General features: G+C 41.6%; 1 protein-coding gene across 3 annotated transcripts in view; it reads right to left on the minus strand.

The window, feature by feature from the left end:
• Positions 1 to 1,647: 1,647 nt before the first annotated feature.
• The window catches only part of LOC148661484 (cartilage acidic protein 1-like), a 39,526-nt gene continuing 19,960 nt past the window's right edge, over positions 1,648 to 21,213 (minus strand). The window contains exons 8-16 of one of the 3 annotated variants that reach the window (XM_088635312.1): positions 20,340 to 20,476; positions 18,788 to 18,870; positions 17,274 to 17,374; positions 16,906 to 17,074; positions 13,820 to 13,965; positions 13,549 to 13,591; positions 11,832 to 11,975; positions 3,133 to 3,252; positions 1,648 to 2,425 (exon numbers count right to left, since the gene is read on the minus strand). In XM_088635312.1, coding sequence (XP_088491438.1) covers positions 2,295 to 2,425; positions 3,133 to 3,252; positions 11,832 to 11,975; positions 13,549 to 13,591; positions 13,820 to 13,965; positions 16,906 to 17,074; positions 17,274 to 17,374; positions 18,788 to 18,870; positions 20,340 to 20,476 — 1,074 coding nt within the window. In that variant the 3' untranslated portion in view covers positions 1,648 to 2,294. Of the gene's footprint in view, positions 2,426 to 3,132; positions 3,253 to 9,256; positions 11,588 to 11,831; positions 11,976 to 13,548; positions 13,592 to 13,819; positions 13,966 to 16,905; positions 17,075 to 17,273; positions 17,375 to 18,787; positions 18,871 to 20,339; positions 20,477 to 21,213 lie in introns of those variants that run through there. The other 2 variants (XM_088635313.1, XM_088635314.1) reach the window with 2 other exon arrangements.

Below are 21,213 nucleotides of genomic sequence, written 5' to 3' on the forward strand. Positions count from 1 at the left end.
GATTATCAGATACAAAGTGCAGCCCACACATCAATCAGAGCCCTTTCATATGCCTGGCACAGATATGCCATCAGCAACCACAGATCCTTTCAGACTTGGGAGTGTTTAAGAAAACACCAAAAAGTTACACTAATGACACAACACCTGGGCAGAAAGGTCAGGTTCTATATTCAGTGCACTTGCTGAGAGCTCCCAGGGTGAAGTATGTTGTTGTGACACAAGGGGGGTTTTGTTCCTGTTATCAGGCTGGGTGCTGAGCTCTCGGCTGCAGCAGAATGTATCACCTGTCCTGGCCTTTCAGGGTCTGTTGCCTGAACGCCCCCGGCATTGCGCAACACAGCAACACGAGCCACGCTCGAGGGAAGAGGAACACAGAAAGGAGGGGCAAGATCAAATTAATCTACTGTAGATCTCCATTGCGTTCAATGGAACGGGAGCAACATCCTTTCCTGATCCTGCTGTTCAGACACTCGGCACTTTTAGATTTTACTGGAAAGAGAAAGGTGACTGGACCCAGTGTACTGTAGGATAAAGTCTTCTCTTGGAGCTTTCTAAAACATACTGATATCAAAATGACCTGTGCACCAGGGAACCAAACCAGCTTGTCATCAAAACGTTTTTTGATTTGTATTAATCTTTGTAGGGTGTAATTTTAAGCCAATGAGGAAATGTGGAAAAGTGTGAGTCATAAAGGAAAAGGAAAGGGAGTGTTTATATTACATGTATATTTCTTTTGAGGTTCATTGCCAACTGGCCAGCAAGAAAAGACAAATGGGCCACATACAGTACGTGCATTTTCCACCCATGAAAAACCACAGTGGACCTAGTATGGAATGACAAAATGCAGCCACCAGAAACTCACTGACACACTGTGGGTCCCAAGCCGGCTAATACTGTACTACCTGGTGTCAACAGGTGAAAAAAAAGAAAAGCTGTAAAATGAATACCAATACTTAAGTATTTTTAAGTTAAGAAAATTAAGATCTCCACAAAATGTTGAGATGGTCATGCTTTCCAACTATGCAGTTTAATTTTAAAAAAGCTTTAATAACCTTGTGATACAGCGTGAGACAGACATGCTAGGGTGGGTGGGAAGAGAAACGGAGGAACTTCTCCCTGGTAGCACATTGATGACATACTGTACATTCTTCGCTGTGTTTTCTTTTTAACTTTACAGTCTGTCAGACACTAAGCACTGCATCTGATGTAGTGGTTTACTTATTTTAATGATAGTATACCCTGGTACCAAAGTGCGTCATTCCTAAAATCCTGCATCGGAAGGATTTTATTTTCATAATCGTGTCATCCTGTGTGAGTCCTCCTCCTCGACCTTTTACCGGTTTCGAGACATGAGGCCAGAATGCCCTGACATGCAAATCTACAGTACAGTATATCGCTGTCAGAAACAGGCTGGTATCTCAGCCTATGTGGTGCCATGGTTGACTAGGTGAGGATTTTCGGCTGGATACTAAACCTGTTTAGTATCTGTATAGCAGAATATATTGTCAAAGTAATGCTGATTACATTACATTCCTGCGCTGTATAAACTCCATGAAATAGATTTTGTTACTGCATTGCTACAGTAACGTAATGCTTTTACTGTATATGTCCAGTTAATAAATAAAAGTGCCACTTTTCACAGAAGAAGCCAGACCAAAAAAGTACAAGTTTATTATTAAACAAGATTTCTTAAAACAATGCCACTGTTTTCAGATGTTTTTCCAATAGTTTCACCATCATCAGTAACATTTTAAAGTATTCTTGTGTTTTCCATTCTTTGTACTGAACACTGTTGGTGGGGTCCTGTACTCATAGTAAAGATTTTTTTTATAGTGTATAACTTCATAAATGTTAAGGAGTGGAAAATGTTTTGCTATTCTGAAGTTTAAAGATCAACCTGGAACAGTTGGTTAGGAGGCTTGTCAAATAATAAGAATAAGAATATAATGGTCTTCTTGGTCTGCTTTGTAAGTGACATACTGTACTGTTCAGTACTTGGTCATCTGGGAAACGTTCCACAGAGCCCCCTGCCCCCTTCTAACACCAGGCACCAATACAGCCAGCAGTGTTGTTCAGAACAGAAAGATAACATTCGGATACAATTTTTTGAATATTAAAACCCATTTTCACTAAGAACTGCAAAGGTGAACACAGAGCAGAAAACTACCTCAGGCATCGACAGCTGAGATAATCATTTTAAGCAAGAAAAGCCCAGAAAGGGAAGTTGTTTTCCCTGCAGAGAGAGAGAGAGAGAGAGAGAAAGAGAGAGAGAGCTGAGGTTCACAAGTAGGGTCCTAGGCTCTCTGGCAGCTCTTCTTGTCAGTTGCTAGCTTGAAGCCCAGCTGGCAGTGGCAGTGGAAGGAACCCTGGTCATTGTGGCAGATATGCTCACACGCTTCGTTCTGCTCCCTGCACTCGTCCACATCTGGAACCACAGAGACACACAGTGAACGACAGTGCAGGCAAGGCCATCTTCCTACAGCTGTGCACCAGCCATCCTTCAGTTCAATTTGCCAATTTGCAAAAGGAGACAAATGAGAGCCTGGTCTAGAAATTATTTGTAAAACCTGATTGGGGTTTTCAAATCATTTGTATAAAGGGCATTTCATAACCATTTTAATCACCTTTACAATACTAAGAAGTGAAAACATTCTAGTTCTCAATTTTCCTATTTTTAAACAGACTGTTTTTGTATAGTTTAATTCCACTTTGATTTATGAATGTCAAGTTGGTGTTCAAGCTATCAGGGAAACAGTCAATAACACACAAACAGCATGGTTTGTTTTGTTCAAATGCTCTTTTCCCATGTATCATCAGCCTACACTGGATAAGACTATCAAAAAGCTCTCTGCAGGGGAAAGTAATTTCACAAAACAACAAAAGGGCATTTTGGCCCTTGAAGGTTATAAAATCCACTTTTGCTGCCATTTTGTTTCATATCTCTATGGAGTGCATTTCACATTTATTATTACACATTTATTATTACTGCTTTCTAAGAACCTGCAATCATCTCTCCTGGTTGGTGTGAGCCAGCCTACAGTATATAATTTTTCAGAATTTCATAGCATTTGAAAGGAACAGAGTGTGAAAAATTCACAACAGTAAGTCTGTGTATAAGAAAATGCCACTTACCCTCGCACTGGCCGGAGGGAGTGAGTCTATACCCAGGAAAACACTGGCAGGAGAAGGACCCCTCTGTGTTGGTGCACCTGTGACTGCATTCACTCAAGCCCAGAGAGCACTCATCCACATCTGGAAGAGAGGACTCTGACTTACTCTCTGTCTTTCATGGTATTTATTATTGCCTCTGCTTTAACTTAACAATACCAATGGATTAAAACATCATAATATTAATAATTCCTTACACTTATGTGGCACTTTTCTGCACAGTCCACTCAAAGCACTTCACAAGTAATGGGAACTCCCCTCCACCACCACCAATTTGTAGCCCCACCTGGATAATGCACTGGCAGCCAAAGTGTACAAGTACATTTACCACACACCAGATATTAGTGGGGAAGAGGGCAGAGTAATGAAGCCAAGTCATAGAAAGAAATTATCAAGAAGCCATTATTCATAAAGACCAGAGGTAAATTTGGCCAGGACAACAAGATTAACACCCCTACTTTTTCAAGACACGCCCTGAGGTTTTTAAAGACTACAGAGTGTCAGGACCTCAGTTTTAAATCTCATCTGATGGATGGCATCTTTTTTACAGTATAGTCTCTCTGTCACTGTACTGAGGCATTAGGACCCACACAGACCGCATGGTAAGATAAGATCATTTTATTGGCCATATACAATTTCTTGTATTAGGAATTTGTCTTTTCGCATACCCCAACTTTGCTCTCCATGAGACACACATACAGGTAGAGAAGCTTGGGGTCAGAGCACAGGGTCAGCCATTGTACAGTGCCCCTGGAGCAGCTGGGATTAAGGGCCTTGCTCAGGGGCCCAACAGAACAGGATTCCTCTGCCAGCCGCGGGATATGAACCAGCAACCTTCCAGCCAGAGGCGCAGATCCTTAGCCACTGCACCGCCCCTAATACTTGCACTAACACCTCTTCCAGAAGTACATGTTAAAACACGCCCATTATAAAATAACTTCCCATAACTTGTCCTGATAAATGGCAATGACCAAGCCTTCAAATTCAGGGATCAAAACACAGACTTGGAGTCTGAAATAGAAATTCACATGACATATATAATATTCATGACAGACACCTTTACTCTGTCATGTGAATTTAGAACCAAAATCCTTGCCCTTCTGTAGGATCCTTTAAGAAATTCCTTGTTGTAAGTTCTGAATCATTAAGTTAATTTGCAACAAACCAGGCAAAATCTCTTCCCTTTTATAACCTTTCTTATGATGTCTATCTGCCATTAATGCAGATGGCTGTACAGTGCGTTATATCCTATGATTTAAGAGAAGCACATGTTTCAGAGCTGTTCTGATCTGGTTTATTATGCCTGTCTTGTTTCAGCCAAGGTTCTTTTTATTTTGTGAGAAAGGTCCAAGTTATTTCGATATTTTTGTAATGGAAAAAGCTTCTCCTCCCTACAGGCCTTGCATAAAAGCCATGGATTTTAGCAACTTCATTCAGGTTTTTTTTTCAATAATTTCCTTTGGGCCTTTATTCCTTTCAATGAGATTCCAAGTGCGTGAACAGACAGCCACAGTCTGCTGTGAGGTTTGTGGGAGCTGTTTACTGAAATAAGCTAAATGGTTCCAACAGCTACCTATGAAAGGCATTGAAAAAAACATTTTTGCAAATATAATGGAACCTTCTACGCTTCCACATTGTGCCTGGCTGTGCTGGATTTTCAGAGTTTAACCTTGCCTTGTCTTGGATTGTCTTCTACAGTAAATACTTTGACAGAAGCTTTATCTGTGAATTTGTGGTTTGAGATATGTTTCTTTTTTTGGGATTTTCTGTGACTCATACAGTTTCTGCCTCTTGCCCAGTTTTTAACTCTTCTTTGAACATCGGTTCTAAATTACAAAATAAATTACAATTTGCTTGCACTCTTTGCCAGAGAAGAACATTGAACACTGCAGTTACTGCCTGCAGGGCTTTCTTCAAAGAATGACAGTATACCTTTTCTTAGAGAGTTTTTAGTCATTCATAATTCACTGACTCTTGACATTAGAAGAAAAGCTCTCTGGCTTGTTTTACCGTTTGGTAACACGGACAGATGATGATTAATTAGTGCCCATACATGATTTCTGATGCTTTTAACATTGATACAATCACATCAGTTGCACTGGAATGCAAGTCACAGTGTGCTACAGTATATGTTATCTGTTCCTATTCCCTGTCTTGTTTGTCTCATGCTATGTACTGTGTATTGTTTTTGAGCAATGGGGTTCATGTCATTTAGCATTGTATGGTTTTCTCAAAGCAATTACAGCATGTCCAGTATTTTCTCATGTAAAATAACCAGGACGTAATATCCTTACACATATGCAGTACAGTACTTATCTGTTTCGATTATTCGATTATTCGATTATTGTATTCATACATTCAAGATTAATCTTTTGTCTATTTTTTGCAGAGAATTGAAAAATGCTTGTTAAAAGCAAGGGGTGAGGGAGATGTCTGTTTATGTGCTTTTAAACCTGAAGTCATGCACAGGTGGTATTGCATCAGCTCTCTGTGCTCTTGCTATGGCTGAAGCGCACCGCCTCGGAGCGCAGTGCTCCTTTCGGGGCACGCTCGTGTGTCGCTGCCATGGTAGAGCTCCCCTGAAAGGCACCGCAGTTCTTCCTGGGGAGGGGGAGCTGGAGCAGAAGATACGGCATGCCTCAGCTATGAGATGCAACACCCACTTCTTTTGAGGATCACTGCCAGTCAGTCAGCACCCTCATCAATGCTCAGATGCTGCTCTGATAAGACCAGCCAGCAGCAGGACATTAGTAGAGACCTCACTTTCACTCACTCTCCCTTTCTCTGGTGGCAGCTCCTCGCTTGCACCTCCACATAGGGTCATTCTTTAAGAGCAAAAATGGCATACAAATTTGGTTTAAAGGACTTTCTACATACGAGTGTGGTTCGAAATTCATGACAATTATTTAAGCATTAAAAAGATAATCCAGTAATTAGTTGCTTCCTCTGTAATATTCTAGATCATTTTATCTTGCAGTTACTACATTGGCACATAACGGTTCATTAGTCAGTGGATTGGATCATTGTGGACTGATGAATTGAATTTTTCTTATCAGCTCCAGTCATGCCATCTCAGTTGCCAGAAGAGCATGGAGCACTCACTCCACTTGTCAGATACTGTGCGCTTGGAAATATAACATTGTGCCATCTGGGCACACATGAAGCGTTCAGTTAAAAGAGAAAATACCTGATTCCATACAAAATTTCCTGTCTGCTGAACAAACATCTGGCCTCTTATGAAAAATATGCATGTTTATTGTACACATGGCTTAATGACCTTAACAGACAGATGAAGCACATGGTCGTCATTAATTAATTAGAACCTCAGAATGAAGGTTGTCATAAGTTCTATAGAGACTAAGCAGACCAGAACCCAGCCGGTTTTCTAATCAGTGCTGCCTTGTCCCTTGCTTTCCAGGAGTTATACGAGGGCATCCCAGCTATTCTTCAGCCTGAAGATGGAGTCAGTGCCTCTTGTGGGTCTGTCATGTTTGGCAACTTGCCTGTCAATAACCAGAGGTCAGCACCTGAGTAAACAGAGATGCCTGTGTGGCGTGTGTTCTGTTCTCCCTGTTCTGTTCCTCCTGGCCCTTGCAGAGTGCACCTTGCCAAGGGCTCCCTCACACCACATACCAGAAAAGACTTCTCCTTCATGCTACATCTTCAAAGGCTGACTGAGTGCTTTAGGAATCTAATGTTGCATTCAAAGACAACAAACAGACAGAGAGGCCTTGCATCACAACAGCCCAGTCTGTTTGGATTACCTTCCCAGATCTAATCTCCCATTCACCCTCACCACCTTCCTCCTCCACTTTCCTTGTACACAGTATAACGACCCATAACGACAGCAGAGTGTGCACCCTAACAGGACTTTTCACTGTACTATATGGTGCTTACAAATGATGACATTATGATTAAGGTGGTTTTAACTATTGTCCCTTATTTTCTGACTTCATTTGAAGTACAGACCTTACCTACCAACAAAAAAGCAAGCATAGAAAAAGTCTCTGACGAAGAATCCAAGCTAGGAATAAATGTGTTAGACCTGAATAAGGGCAAAGGTTCCAGACATCTTCTTTGGTTTAAACAAGGTACTGTACTTTTCACTTGCTTACTCTAGTTTTACATTACAGAGCCCTGTGGAAAAGAATTGATTAAAATAATTTCTTTTTATCCCCACTATACAGTACATGATTTTTCATCTCTGGACTATTTCTGCCTGTTTGTCTACAAGTATTTCCTCTGTCTCTCCAGCTTTCCTCAGCACGCTCCATCTGTTCGTCTTTGAAGTATGTTCCTTGCTTATGAGATAACAGAATCCTTCCCTCACAATCGCCCGGGGGCTCCTGTCGGCAGACTTCCACTTAGAAGCTTGATATCTCTTTAATCTGAGCTCCACGCCACACAGCACTTCTGAAACCTCTGCTGATTTGACCGGTGCCAAATTCTTCCACAAGGTGTCTTTTACAAATTTTATTGTTGAGTGTGACCTGGCCTGACCTTGCACATCCCACCATCCGGACATGCAGGAAATGTATTTCTGCGCTTTCTAGTCTCTACCAAACAACTTGAATTTGTGCTTGTTCTATAATAAGACTTCAGAGTCTCAGTTTATATTTGACTTGTTTAAATTTGACTTGTTTAAATTGCAAACATTTTCCATTTACTGACTTGCACGCTTTTTTAAGTCTCTCTAGACCTACATATACAGTAGCTGAGAAGTAAGTGATTGTAAAAGCCCAGCTCCTATCTCCAGAATAATGCCAAACTACAGCCATTTTATAGCCTCTCAATATCTTGTCTCACCATCTGACAATAAATCTGTTTTGTCATATTGGCATGTTCCCTTATTTTTGATGCAGATCAATACAGAGAGAAAGCTGTAAATAAATTTTATGCCGCAACACATGCTTTGCCGAGAAACAAAATCAGTCCAGATTCAGCTGGACTGTGTGTACAGTACAGTAACTTCTGAGTATTTCTGACTCATGGGGAAAAATTACAAATTTGGGAGAAATTTGCTTTCCCAAGATATAGGCCAAACTGCAATTTCCTCTTGAATACAGATAATCATTTTTCTGTCCCAGTGCATCAAAACTGACATATTTTGTCATATTTTGTGGATTGTCACAGGCAATAGACGAGAAGATGTGGATAGGGTTTTCTCATCATAAAAGGTAAAACAATCTTCTAAACTGAATTCTCTGACCCCTTTTTTTTTTAAAAAAAGACATACTCTATACCTCTGTGCATAACATTTAGAGTATTTCGGCTGTTAATTGTTCTGAGAACTATTGAGAACTATTGACCTGAGAACTATTGTCTTTTAATCAATTTCTAAATCATTATTTAAACAAGTAAAAAAATTGCAGGCTCTAAAATAATTATCAGTTTACTCTTAGACATTCAAGCCAGAAGGGTACTGTACTCTATTTCATTGTCCCTGTAATACTTGGGCATTTATTCATAGTACTTTGGGCAGTACCAGAAATGACTTTACTCCAACATTAATGAGCTAATGAAGAAGAAAACTGGCCAGTGACCAAAGTGCTGTTCTTTTCCATGAACAACTTTGAAAGATTAATCTTTTTGATTAATTGATTTTGAAGGAAAGGGTCATCAGCTGTGTTGGACTTAACTACGGGTGAGTATTCCACAGAGACATGTTGACATACAGTAGCCTCCCTGCCTGCCATTCCCCTCGCACTGTGGCGCACGTTCTATCCCACTGTTGGTGATCTGCTACATGGTTCACAGAGGATGAAGGAATCCTCCCGCCAGGTGGCTCTGGCAGTTTTCACCCTCCCAGTTATCCTCTGAGTTCAGAAGCTAATCCGCCGTCCTTGAATCTCCAGTGCCACCTGCGTGGCTTAAAGTGATGTGGGGAAACGGTAAGGTACTGCTATTGGAAACATTCTGCATTTGGCACCTGATTACTGACTGGTCTGAGAGAACAGTGCTGCTGAAGGGTTACCGACGGTGTGAGGAGCACCTCCAGCAGGCAGGTACTGTAAGTGTGTCAGTGTCTGCTCTGCCCTCCTCTTGCGACCCAGGGCTTCACTCTGAACAGAAGGACTCAGCTGAGGTGCAGATTTCACTTTTTATTTCACACGGGAATATCTTCCACAAACTTCATTCTGCAAAAATATAGCTGTTTATTAAATGAATAGTCCAATGTTTCCTACTACACCAAACCAAAAGTGTTTTAAAAAAAACGTATTTCTTAAAAACCGTGACCTAACACTGAAAGCAACAGAAAGAATGTTTGAAGGATTTGACATTTTCAGGAAAGAGGTTTCTATGCTGCTTCACTGTATTTGTGTTTTTAAAGCCATGTGGAAAACACAGGGGAAGGCTGTGAACTCAAAACCATTGGAAGTATAGACCTTGTTTAGCGTTTCAGTCCAGAAGGTGACAGGACTTCTTATTGTGAACAGAGAATAAGGCTATCATGTAGACCCAACAAGGAGCCACTAAGGAACCTTATTTTGAAAAATATTTCTCCTTTTCAGACTCTAGGTACTAACATTACTGTAAATTGTGCCAAATGGACTCTGTGTTGAGTTAGTGCAATAAGTACTCCAGTGCTTGCAGTTTCTTTCAGTTAATCACATTATTTATTTAGACATCACCTACGATTCCATCGTGTCTTTAAACATTAGGCAATGAATCCTTGTTTATTTGATGTATCTTAAAGGAGGTCTGCACTGCACTAGCCAACACAGTATCTAATTTCATTTTATTTTTCATTTGGGGTATGTTTTTGGGTGCTTGAAGACAGCACAAATCACATCTTATTAAAGCCTGTGCATTGGAGACAAAAAAAAGGGGTCTACGGAGGACCTTTCCTTGGTAATGAACAGGAATGCGGGTGTGCGTTTCTCATTGTGCAAATAATTTCCAGTCAATCACGAGCCAATGGCCATTTAACATGAAGGGATTCTGCTCTAGAGACAAAAAAATGTCTGAAGGAGAGCCTAAACTAATATTTTGATTTTTTCGCTTGAGAGATTAAACTGCCAACTATTTCAAGTAACAGTCCATAACATTTTCAGTGGTTGTTCCCTTTTTTTTGTTTCCACCAAAAAATAAAGTGTACTGCAGGAATTTCAAAAGATATATGGAAAAGCCATCGCTAGACTGTTGTAAAACAGCTGTATTGAACACCCATTTGTAATGAGTACTTATTAAGATATGTTGCATAAACATAGATATTTTAAACAGATTGAGGCTTAAAAATAAAATGTATAAAAATCTTGGTGTGTTTACACAGACCATTTTATTTCATTATTAACTGAAGATTTTTCACAATTTTCCCTTTGTTTTAATTTTGAATTATTTAAATTAACATTATGCAGCATTTCCATTGTTACTTGTCATTATTGTAGACATTGGAAATTTAAGCACAACCTTCTGTAAAATTTATAACAATACTGCCCAGTAAAATGTACAGTAATATCAGGTTGCACACATTTTAAATAGGTCTGTTATTTGAAGGAAGTGAAGGCAGAAATTGTTTAAGTGTTCTATAGATCTGATTTATATAGATCTTAATTATGTGGAATGCAAAGGATATTTTTTTGGAAGGCAGTACGTTTGGTATGAAAGTGTTCAGAATTAATATACAATTTCAAGGGTGTCATCATACTGCTGACTACTGACAGAAGATAATAAGAAACACTCCTCCCTGTGTTTTTCCTCTATTCATGTATTGTATCTGTCAGAGGAAAGTAATGGAGAACCATTGGGGCAGCTATGTAGCTCTCTACATCAAGCTGAACTTGAAATGCAAGTCAGTAGAAACATGGGAATCCCTACCTCTTACTGTAATTTTTGTAATATCAAAGAGGAGACAAACACTTCCTCAATGCCGTTGTCAACTCTGTTGCCTTCCTGCTAACAGCACCAGCAAGACAAAATGTCAATGAGATGGACAAGAAATAACAAAACCAAACTTTTTTTTTCTTTAAATGTCACTCATGTGTGAAGAAGGCTGGGCCATTATATGCACAGGTCATGCATCACACATTGGCTGAGGTGAGGAGGCCAGCAGATCTAGTTGACATGGGGAGAGAGTTGTGGGAAACAATACAACAGTCCCAGAAACAGATTCCTTGCACACAGCGGGCATGCTCAGTTTAATATAAAGGCTCCAGGAAGGCTGACAGGGGAACTGTATGGAACCTGGTCCTTGGGGAACTTCTCGACCACTGGAGCTGTCCTGCCATGAAGTGTTCGTCTAGGAGCAGATTCTCTAGTGGCCAGAAGGAGCAGCTCTGGGGGTCCTGGGATCAGAAAGACTGTGGTGCTCAGGCCTGGAGCCACACAGTGAAGCCCAACAGAGGGAGAGAGAGCTGGGAGAGACGAGCAGAGAGCCTGGAGGATGATGAGCGATTCCCCCCAAAGTAAGCAATCTGAGCTGCAGGGGAAAGCAAGAGAGAAAAGGGTTTGCCTCACTTCGGACTTGAGTTCACTTGAAATGTAAGGATGGAGAGTTTCTGTGTTCGGTGAATAGAAGCAGTCCCGGAGTACAGAGGATGGACCTGTTTCATCCATAAAAACTTTCAGACTTGAGGGCCGTGAGATGGAGGGTGACAGAGCTTGTGATCATGACAGTCCAGAGCCTCAAGCCCATAATGGCCCCCAGCCCTGTCCCCACTCACCCACACAGGCTGTCCCATCCTCACTGGGCTCGTACCCCTGGCTGCACCGCTTGTTGGAGCGACACTTGTAGCCTCCGTAGGTGTTGACACAGACGGGCCGATCACGGGTACACACAGAAGGGAATTGGGTGCATTCATCTACGTCTATGGGAGACAGGGATGCGGGGGTTGGGGTCTGACAGCACAACTCACGGCCAGTAGCACAAAACAGTGTGGTCTTATCGTGCCCTCCAAATTCATGCCCCTGATGAATTAGGAACAAAAAAACCTCATACAATAAAGGTTTGCCGATTGGATAATGTTCCTTGCTTTCAACAAAAAATAGTGTACTGTAATTATTAGTGCATTGCACACAAAGTCAGAATTTTAGTATTCTTGGTACAGAAAACCAAAGGGTCACATTAACACTCTGTAGTTAGTGTTTTGTAAATCCTCCTCTGGCATGGAATTCACTGACAAAACACGTCCCTTGGTGAGCTATGAGGTTCTGGGACTTCTTATGGGAGAGTTTTGACCACTCCTCCAGGTCAGACTTCATCCACATGTTATTACTGAATGTCTCCCATGTTTTACTTCCTCTTATTACCCAGGGAAACCTTCAGAGCTTTCTATACAGTTCCAGAGTCTTCCATTGCACTTTCCAAAGAGCTGGATGTTACTCTAGATTGGTTTGTTTGGGATTTTATATGAAGGAATAGAAGTCTGTATACTGTAAATGTGAACGTCGTGCTTTTGGGTATAAAGTTAATTCTGAAAAATAACTAACCTGTTTAATGCTGTTATGATTATGCTATGACATTTTTAGAATTTTAAGACACATTATCACTCATTCTTTTATTGTTTGTTGCTCGTATTTCATGGGGATGAATACATTTTGAGGACACAGCATATAAACTAATGTGCAAAGAAAAAAGACAAATAAGTACACATATGTACTGTATAAGCAAGGGCTGCCCAACCCCAGTCATGGAGGGCTGCTGTAGCTGTAGAGTTTCTTTCCAGTTTAGCTCTTAAACTCTCGTTTGAAGTAATTATTGGTTTGGTTAGTTCATTTTGATAAATCCCCCTAGCTCTTATGGCATTGTTGATTTAAAGAGACATACAACACCCACTGGGCCACCTTGCTCCAGAACTGGTGTTGGGCACTCTTTATCTTTTCTCTGAGCAATCCAACGGACAAAGGAGAATAGGAATATTGCTTTGACACATTGGTTAATGCAAGGCAGGGGAGCTTTGGGACAGGAAGAGACTTGGAATAATGGTAAATGTGTTTGTGCAGAATAACACTGACCATAGCATAGAATTCAAGAGTAATAGCTGTAATAATGTGTATTTAATATGGTCCAGTCATTGGGGTATTCCACAAAAGGAGGAAGAAGGTTTATGCAAGACAGCAGGAGAAATTCAAGACAGCTAGCAATGCAAGAAAAGCATTACAACACAGGAGTGTCAATGCAGTTGGAGCAGCGTAAAAACATGAGGCACTGTACAGTTCACAGTAAGGGATGGAAAAAAAGCTGCAGCAGGAACAGAGCTACAGGAATGGTTTTGGAAGTATCACTTATTTTATTAGAATAGTCCCTGTTTATTCTGCAAATATTATATTTGCCTCCTTTAACACATTCTTTTGCCCCTCCACAAAAATTAAACATATAAAATTTTTACCACAGTTATGTAGCTATCATTTGTACGAGTCTGGCACTTAAATTAGTCTTACCTATACAGCGTCCATTTTCATTGGCAGTAAATCCATTTCCGCACTGCAAACAGGAAGCACATTTTATTACCAAGGCATGCCTCACTTCGAACTGATCTGACAAGGAGTTCAAGACATTAGCATTCGAGTCATGCTAAAGACAGACATCAGCAAAAACAAATTTGGGCAGTTTTGTTATGATGTTAAAAAAATAGTATCGTTAGAGAGCAAAGTGTTGGAATATTGTTGAGCTTGCATTTTGTGCATCTTAATATCTAAATGGTTTGCATACCTCCACCTCTGTGGGCTGTGTTCCTTCCACTTCATCCTGTGGATAAGGGATCTCCAAAACAGATTTCATGTCACTGGTCTGTAGGGGACGTGCAATTGAGCGCCCATCTGGCCAATATACCTCCACACTGGTCACCACGTCCTTTCCTGTGGACCAATCAGAGAGCACTGTGATGAAATGGCCAGGAACTGACAATGTCCATTGGGATATACCAAATTCATTCGTTTCTTTGTACAAGAGCTTGTGGGGGTCTTGAAGAGAATCTGCATTTATGGATGGAACCATTTTCACAAAGAATCCCTTTGATATATGAGAATTAATTTATCATCTGTCTTTTAATGCAGCTTTAACATGCTGTCACTGCTTGCATTGTACAAACTTCCAGCAAGAGAGCTCAAGACAAAGCTTTTAGCAGATATACTGTAGCATTATTTTTTGTTTTTAGTTTTAGGATAACACCTAAAATGATCCCATCATGATAACAAAATCAAAATTATTGTGATTTTTGTGTCATTTGCTTTTTGTGTCAGAGTTCAAAAGGCCTGAGAAATTGGAGGTTCAGTTCCACATTTTTCCACAGTCGGACACACAGTTAGATTGTAGAATGCAATATTCCCCCATGCCTTCTGAACTTTAGAGTTCTGTGTGGTTAAAGGCATATCCCACTTCCACCTCACACAAAGTAGCTTATTAACATTAAAATAGCTGGTTCCATTGCAACGCATTGTTCTAAGGGATTTGCTCTCCCAGGGAAATTGAAGGAGCTTCTCAATCAGTAAATTGGACAGTGCAGGTGTCAGAGGTATGTGGCTAAACCGGGTGGGCTAAATTTATAAGAATATAAAGAAAGGTCTTGATGGCTGAAAGTGTTTTTTTATATTTTGCATTAGAACCACTTAGAAGACCAAGTTAAATTTATGGTCCCATCTATTCCAAAGGATTGCTGTGTGCTCATCTGGTGAGAACACTTGAACAGTTGTCTCAAATCAAGTTAGTGAAATGTTCAGAAAAACATCTAAGAAGATGAGAAAAAGTGCATGAGCCTGAGAAGCAAACTAAGTGGCCCCTGTGGCCGCTTCCATCACTCCATCTGATGGACCTCAAACGTGTTGTAAATGTCATCACAGTACCATTTCAATGACCTGGCAGACACGCAGACAGACAGGCTGCAGACAGACTGGTACAGGACTGAGTCTGACCCCAATTCCTGGCAAGTGACTTTAAAAAAAAACCAAGAAGGTCTAAAAAAAAAGAAGCTAACTCTTTAGAGACATGTGAGAACAGAGGGACAATTCTGCCTAGAGCAGCTCGTCTTTCCTTGAGTGACTCATTTTTATCAAGCGTGAAAACCCTTTGAAGAGTCTACTTGTTCTTAATTAAATTGACCTTTCCAAGATAAACACATCCTGGTGTATCTGAAGAGACAGGTTGAGGTAGTTGCCAGTTCAGGCACTAGACTTTGAACCCAGTACTTCAGAGTCCACTCCGTAAGAGAGTTGGTAAGATGAGAAAAAGATCACTTTTAAGATTCAGAAAATGGCAGAGGATTGGTGAGAGTAGTGCTGTTGCTTTATGTTTCTCATGCAGAGGATAATGTACCGAGGAGTATGGAGTGTCATGTTATAGTCCTTGAGAAGATGCTACTAATAAAGCCTGTGGTTTCCATAAGGCACATTACACAAGTACAACGTGACAGAGAGCTCCAAAGCACAGTAACAAAACTAGGCAGCAAATAATAGTGTGAGAGGCATTTAAAGGTGATTCATGTTACAGGTTATGAAAAGCTAGGCTGCCCCCACCAATAAACACAGTGATCTGTTTTGCAGGCACTGAGGGAAAACAGTTTGTTCTTCACAGTAAATTAGGAGCAATCATAATTCCACTTACTGCGCTGCAAACATGCACAGCCACACCGCCTGGACAACACGGCTTCACTCTGGAAGCCATCAGTGGCAGCACTGGGGTGGAAACCTCTAGCCTCCCAGAGGCCACGCACTGCTGAAGGCACAAGCTGCTGCACCTGTGCTTACAGCTCCAGTGTTCTGTGTTTGTGTTCAGTTTCCCTGGCCCATTAATCAACAGGGACTTCAAGACAATACTTTCCACATGTGGATTTCCCTAAAACTCCAGGCTGTTTTGCAGGGTTATCACTGTCCTGGATTTGGAGCCTAATTTAGAGTAGGCCTAGCATGTGCAATTTCCCCAACTGCAATGGACAGCTTCTCGTATTCCCTCTCCTTTTTTGAATCACAGTGACACAATATGTTTGCACATATGGCACAGTGCACATATATTGTTAACATGCTAACATAGTATTAGCATGTGAATGCATAACTACAAGAGGTTTTCCAAAAGAAACTCAGACTAACTTTTTTTATTCAAAAAGAGTACAATTTTCAGGGTTTCATCTGAAACTTCTTATAGTAAACAAGCCAAATCACTCTTCTGATAACTCTTGTGATGATTGTTTGAATACTGTGAGACATGAAGAATGTGATTCCATTCAGACACGCAGCAGTAACACTGAGACATACTGTAGTCTCATCAATGTGAAGGCACGCTGGAAAGTGAAACTGGAAAACTGTGCAAGGAAGCCAGCACAGACAGTATAGCTTTTATAAAGTGTCCTTGCAGTTGTATACTCCACACCACTTTTCATTTTTCTTTGATTTGCTTGTTGCGTTTTAATCTGCAAGGCGTTTGCTCCTTCCCCAGAACCATCTGTTCTCTATTTCGCCTCATCCTGTGTGTCCATGTCCCGTGCTTACTCGGAGACTGACACGGGACACTTTTTTTGGGGGGTGGATGTACAGTATGTGTGCGTGTGAGCTGTAGAATCAGCTGGGGCTGAAGCACTATTAAGATCACTTGTGTTGTTCCAAGTTACCAAGGTAACATCAGCATTAATCATGCAAAGTGCTGTCATTAGAACTTAAGCCCCAAACAATAATCAAAAAGAGTGGTAAGAGCATTCCCCATTACAACTGAGGCAGGAAAAGCCCCTTCCATTCTCTGATCGAATTCCAGTTCCCAGAGTATTCTGTTCCTTGGTGTGGAGGGAGAGCTCCAGAGAGGAGCTGCAGTACCTAGTCCGAAGTGAGCAACAGGCTCCATCTCACACAGATACCCCGAGCCCCCGTCGATGATGCGTGTGTGTGGGCCGCCCCTCTTGGTGTACGCCACCACCTTGGCTCCACGGGCGAAGGCGCCGAAACGGGTGCGAGGTATCACACGCAGCCAGTTATTGGCCGAGCCCTGCGAAGGGAAACAGAGAAAGGAAAAGGAGCGGATTCTATTAATGACGTTTCCTGAATCGGATAGTTACCGTTTTCACATGTTATCCAATTTACTGTCATGGGTCAAAAGGACAGGAGGCTTGAATTATTGGTATTGACAACAGTCTGGTTTCTGAATCCAGGGATCTGAAATGTTTGCCTTGACGTCAGGCCATTACCGGATTGACTTTGAAGACAGAGAGGGGCTGGGCCGCACTCTCTCCGTGGGAAATCAGCAGATCCAGCCGCCCATCCCCGTCAAAATCTGTCACCGTTGCCCCTGTAGCATATTCAGGATAGACAACTTCTGTTAAAACAGATTGACAGGACTGTTGATTCCAAAAGTTACAATACTCTCCACTGAGCATTCAAGCACACATCTGTATCAACACACATCTGGAAGTAAAGGACAAACTGGTCATGACATCACACACGCATTCTACATGTACACCCCCCACTCCTCCACTACCCCACTCCCCAATCCACTCCCCAGTCCACTCCCCTGTCCACTCCCCAGACCACCCCCCAGTCCAATCCCCAGTCCACCCCCCATTTCACTCCCCAGACCACCCCCCAGTCCAATCCCCAGTCCACTCCCTGGACCACCCCCCAGTCCACTCACCAGACCACCCCCCAGTCCACTCCCCAGTCCATTCCCCAGTCCACTCCCCAGACCATTCCCCAGTCCATTCCCCAGTCCACCCCCCAGACCGAGGTGCAGCCGAAGTGTTGAGAATAAAGGTACAGTTCGTTTGTCTTGAATCCCTTGTTACTATGTGTTGCATTCTGATTGGTAATGTGAATAGACAAGTGACCAGATACACCTGAGGGAGAAAAAATTCTAGTAGTCATTCCAGTACTACTTATTTGATCATCTACTGCTTTTAACTTCTGGCTGTAGGAATCCGAATCCAGCGCCCACGCCTTGATTAGAGCAACAAGCAAAGTGTACAGTCCCTTCACTCGCATGTAGAAAGGTGGCGTGATCACGGAGCTGGAATGACAGCTTGATCTCAAACACGTGCACAAGCAAGTTTGCTCTGGAGTTAATTTTGTAACACGTACAGTACACCGCCAGATGTGGATCTCTAATACCACCTTGTGGGAGAGATGGGAATGACTGGGGATGTGTCAAAGCACAGATACACAGCTGCTGCTGTCCAATTCAAAATCATTTAAAGAAGTTAACTGGTATTTTTATAGCTGTTTTTTACCTTCCTTTCTTGTCAGACTTGTTTTTAACTTTATGTAGCTGTTTTATTTTATGTTTGCATTGAAAACTGAAAACAAGAAAAACAGACTTTTACAGTATGGGTTGCCATAGGCTTTCCTTCTGTCCCGAATGAATTCATACATTTTGTTCATGCCAAGTTCTTTTTTGTTCATAGTTAATTTTCCAAACAGCAAGCAATTCTCCTCTAAATTACAAATGACTAACATCTGCAAGCCATCCTAGTGAAGTCTCAAAAGTTCCATCTGCATGAAATTCCAACAATTTACTTTTTTTAAGGTAATATTTATATATTATATTATCTTATATTACCTTCAAAAATATAAAATATAAAAATATGGATATTTTTAAGATTACTTTCGAGATTTGGATGAAATAACCTCAACATGCTTGAATATTGTAATGTATTTGTGGCCTATAAATGGACCTATAAATGGTGTAGTGTTTTGTTTTGATACTCACCTGTCCCACGTCCATCTGGCTCAGCTGCTTCCCCTACATTGAGCTCCTCAATCAGGGGGTCTGCGTGCTCCCTTCGAGACACCCTGAGAGGAAATAGGGGCGTTAGTGTGATGCAATGTGCTTTTACTGGGCAGCCTTCTGCCTGCTGTATTGCTGTACCTTTGTATATTTAAATTAATGTGATCTGTGGGATTCTCTCTCATTCTCACCTTTCTGCAAATAGCATTTATAACTGCTCAAGGATTCTAGGCACGTCAGGCTTGAAACCTGCACATTTGTCCCTTGGCCTCAGACCTTTCTTATTCTCTGTGATCTAAATAACCAGAGTTTCATTGTAATGCCTGGTATTCATTACAATGCCAGAAACCCTTTGCTGTAAATGAATGGGATTTTCAGTATATCACTAATATGCTGTGAAAACAGTAGTTTTCAGTATTTATAAAACAGAAGCAATGCAGGCCCTGACCCTCTTTCAAGTAAATTTGCATTCACATTGCTGAGCAGAAACCGCTGGAAAGTTGGCAGGCATTTTGAATGGAGATCAGAGGGCATTGTCTCAGTTGCAGTGCATCGTGCAGGATTTATAGGTTCTTGAATACAATGGGGGAGTGCAATCGCAGGGATTTTTAAACAGCATGTGGATGCTGTATTTTTTCCATCAGAGTCAGGCTGGCCTGCGGCAGTGTTTTCAACCATTGAGTTTTGGCTCAATAAACTGTGGCCTGGCTGAAAATCCCCCTGGCTGGAGATCCTGTCTGGATCTCCCAAAATCTTTAGAAATAGTCACTCAATTTCCAAAGAGATTAACTGAAATTCAAACCATTTCCTGCTTCTTGATGTCTTCAGTTACGAACTGTTGTTAGAGACAGTTTATTGTACTATATAAGCGCTCATATTGTACCTTTTGTTTTAATTTCAGACTGAGGGGGAAAGATTGCCGTGTTCTTCATAGAACTAATTCCCATGGAACAAGCTTCAGCAGACCTCACAGTACGCCAGGTGGTCAGAGTTGTGTATCACAGCAGTAAAGAGCTGTCAGCCCCACTGGCCCTGCTCCTGGTGCTTGTTCAAAATGGTCTCACTCCAGAATCCAATTAGTCAAAAACGTGAAGCAGTGCCCACTGTGGATATTATCTGGCAGGCCTGGCCTTTTGTACCCTGATTCCTCTCATGATTCAAGCCCCAGTCAGCCTCCTCCCACTAGCCCAGTCCACCTGCTTACCAACCTGAGATGACTGCACTTCCCTGCACTTCCATTCCCTCCTGAGGTGCTCCCGCAGGTAATCTTTACATAAGGTGCACATGATTTATAATGCAATTCGCTTTTTGCATTGCTTTTGCTGTTCCAGTGGTGCATGGGGCAGAGCGCCAGGCTGCCTTGGAATGGGATGACAGCAACCAGGAGGACACCAGTTTCTGCTCTGTGTCTGACAGTAAGACAAATGAGCTGGTAGCAAAGGATTTGAACCTCACATTCAAATGAGTTCCTTTTGGTTTGATCTGTGCTAGATGACAGGGAGCAGTAAAGAAAGGAGTGAGCTGAGATGCTGACCTGAAGACTCTGTTGGCAGAGGGCCCCCGGTAAGCAATATTGTTGAAGAAGACCTCCAGCTCCCCGTCGTTGTCGAAATCTGCAGCAATAACAGTGCGAACAGGGGAGGGCATGGCGAACTTCTGAGTGGCAATGTCCTAAAAGAGACAGACAGGACATCTTGAACAAGCCTGCATTTAAAGCTTACCAATACAGAATACAAAAAGGGATTTTAACTGGGCAGTTTGGGAAGCCAAAACATTAACTTTAATCATTTTTCTCCCGGTCATGTCTAGTAGCCAACACTTATATTTTCTTCGAGGCTAAATGTGAATTTTCCTGTGATTCTCTTCAGATTTTTAAAGTGGGAGTTTAATTAAAGTATTCCATTTCAGACTCTATAATTAAAAAAAATCAGATAAAAAACAAGTAAATCAGTTTTATTTTTTAATTATTAAAAAAAGTTATTTAGGAGTGAATATGTGCACATGAGTCATACCCGTACACGTACTGTACAGAGTCCAGAGCTGTGGGGAGGAAGATCAAGCGTGCAATCTGTCGCAGAGGCTTGGGACATGGATGGCTTACTCAGGCTTTCTCACTGTGGTCAGATGGGAAATAACTCATATGTGAATGTAACCAATATTTATGTGTTCCAGGACTGCTGCAATACTTTGAAAAAAAATTACGGGCGGGTTTTCAACACCTCAGTATTTGCACCAAGTATTAATTATAAGCCTCATAAAACCTGCTCCCATATTGTGAGCGGGTGACCTTGCACAGTCTGTGGGGGTGTCAGGAGCCACACTAGGACTGGGGCAGCATTCCGTCGGAATTACCCTTATTGCCCCTAAAACCTGACTTGACTGCAAATGTTTGCAAAGGATTTCAGGCA

The sequence above is a fragment of the Lepisosteus platostomus genome, chromosome 6 (genome assembly GCF_059453375.1).
Source record: "Lepisosteus platostomus isolate fLepPlt1 chromosome 6, fLepPlt1.hap1, whole genome shotgun sequence".
In the NCBI taxonomy this organism is placed as follows: domain Eukaryota; kingdom Metazoa; phylum Chordata; class Actinopteri; order Semionotiformes; family Lepisosteidae; genus Lepisosteus; species Lepisosteus platostomus.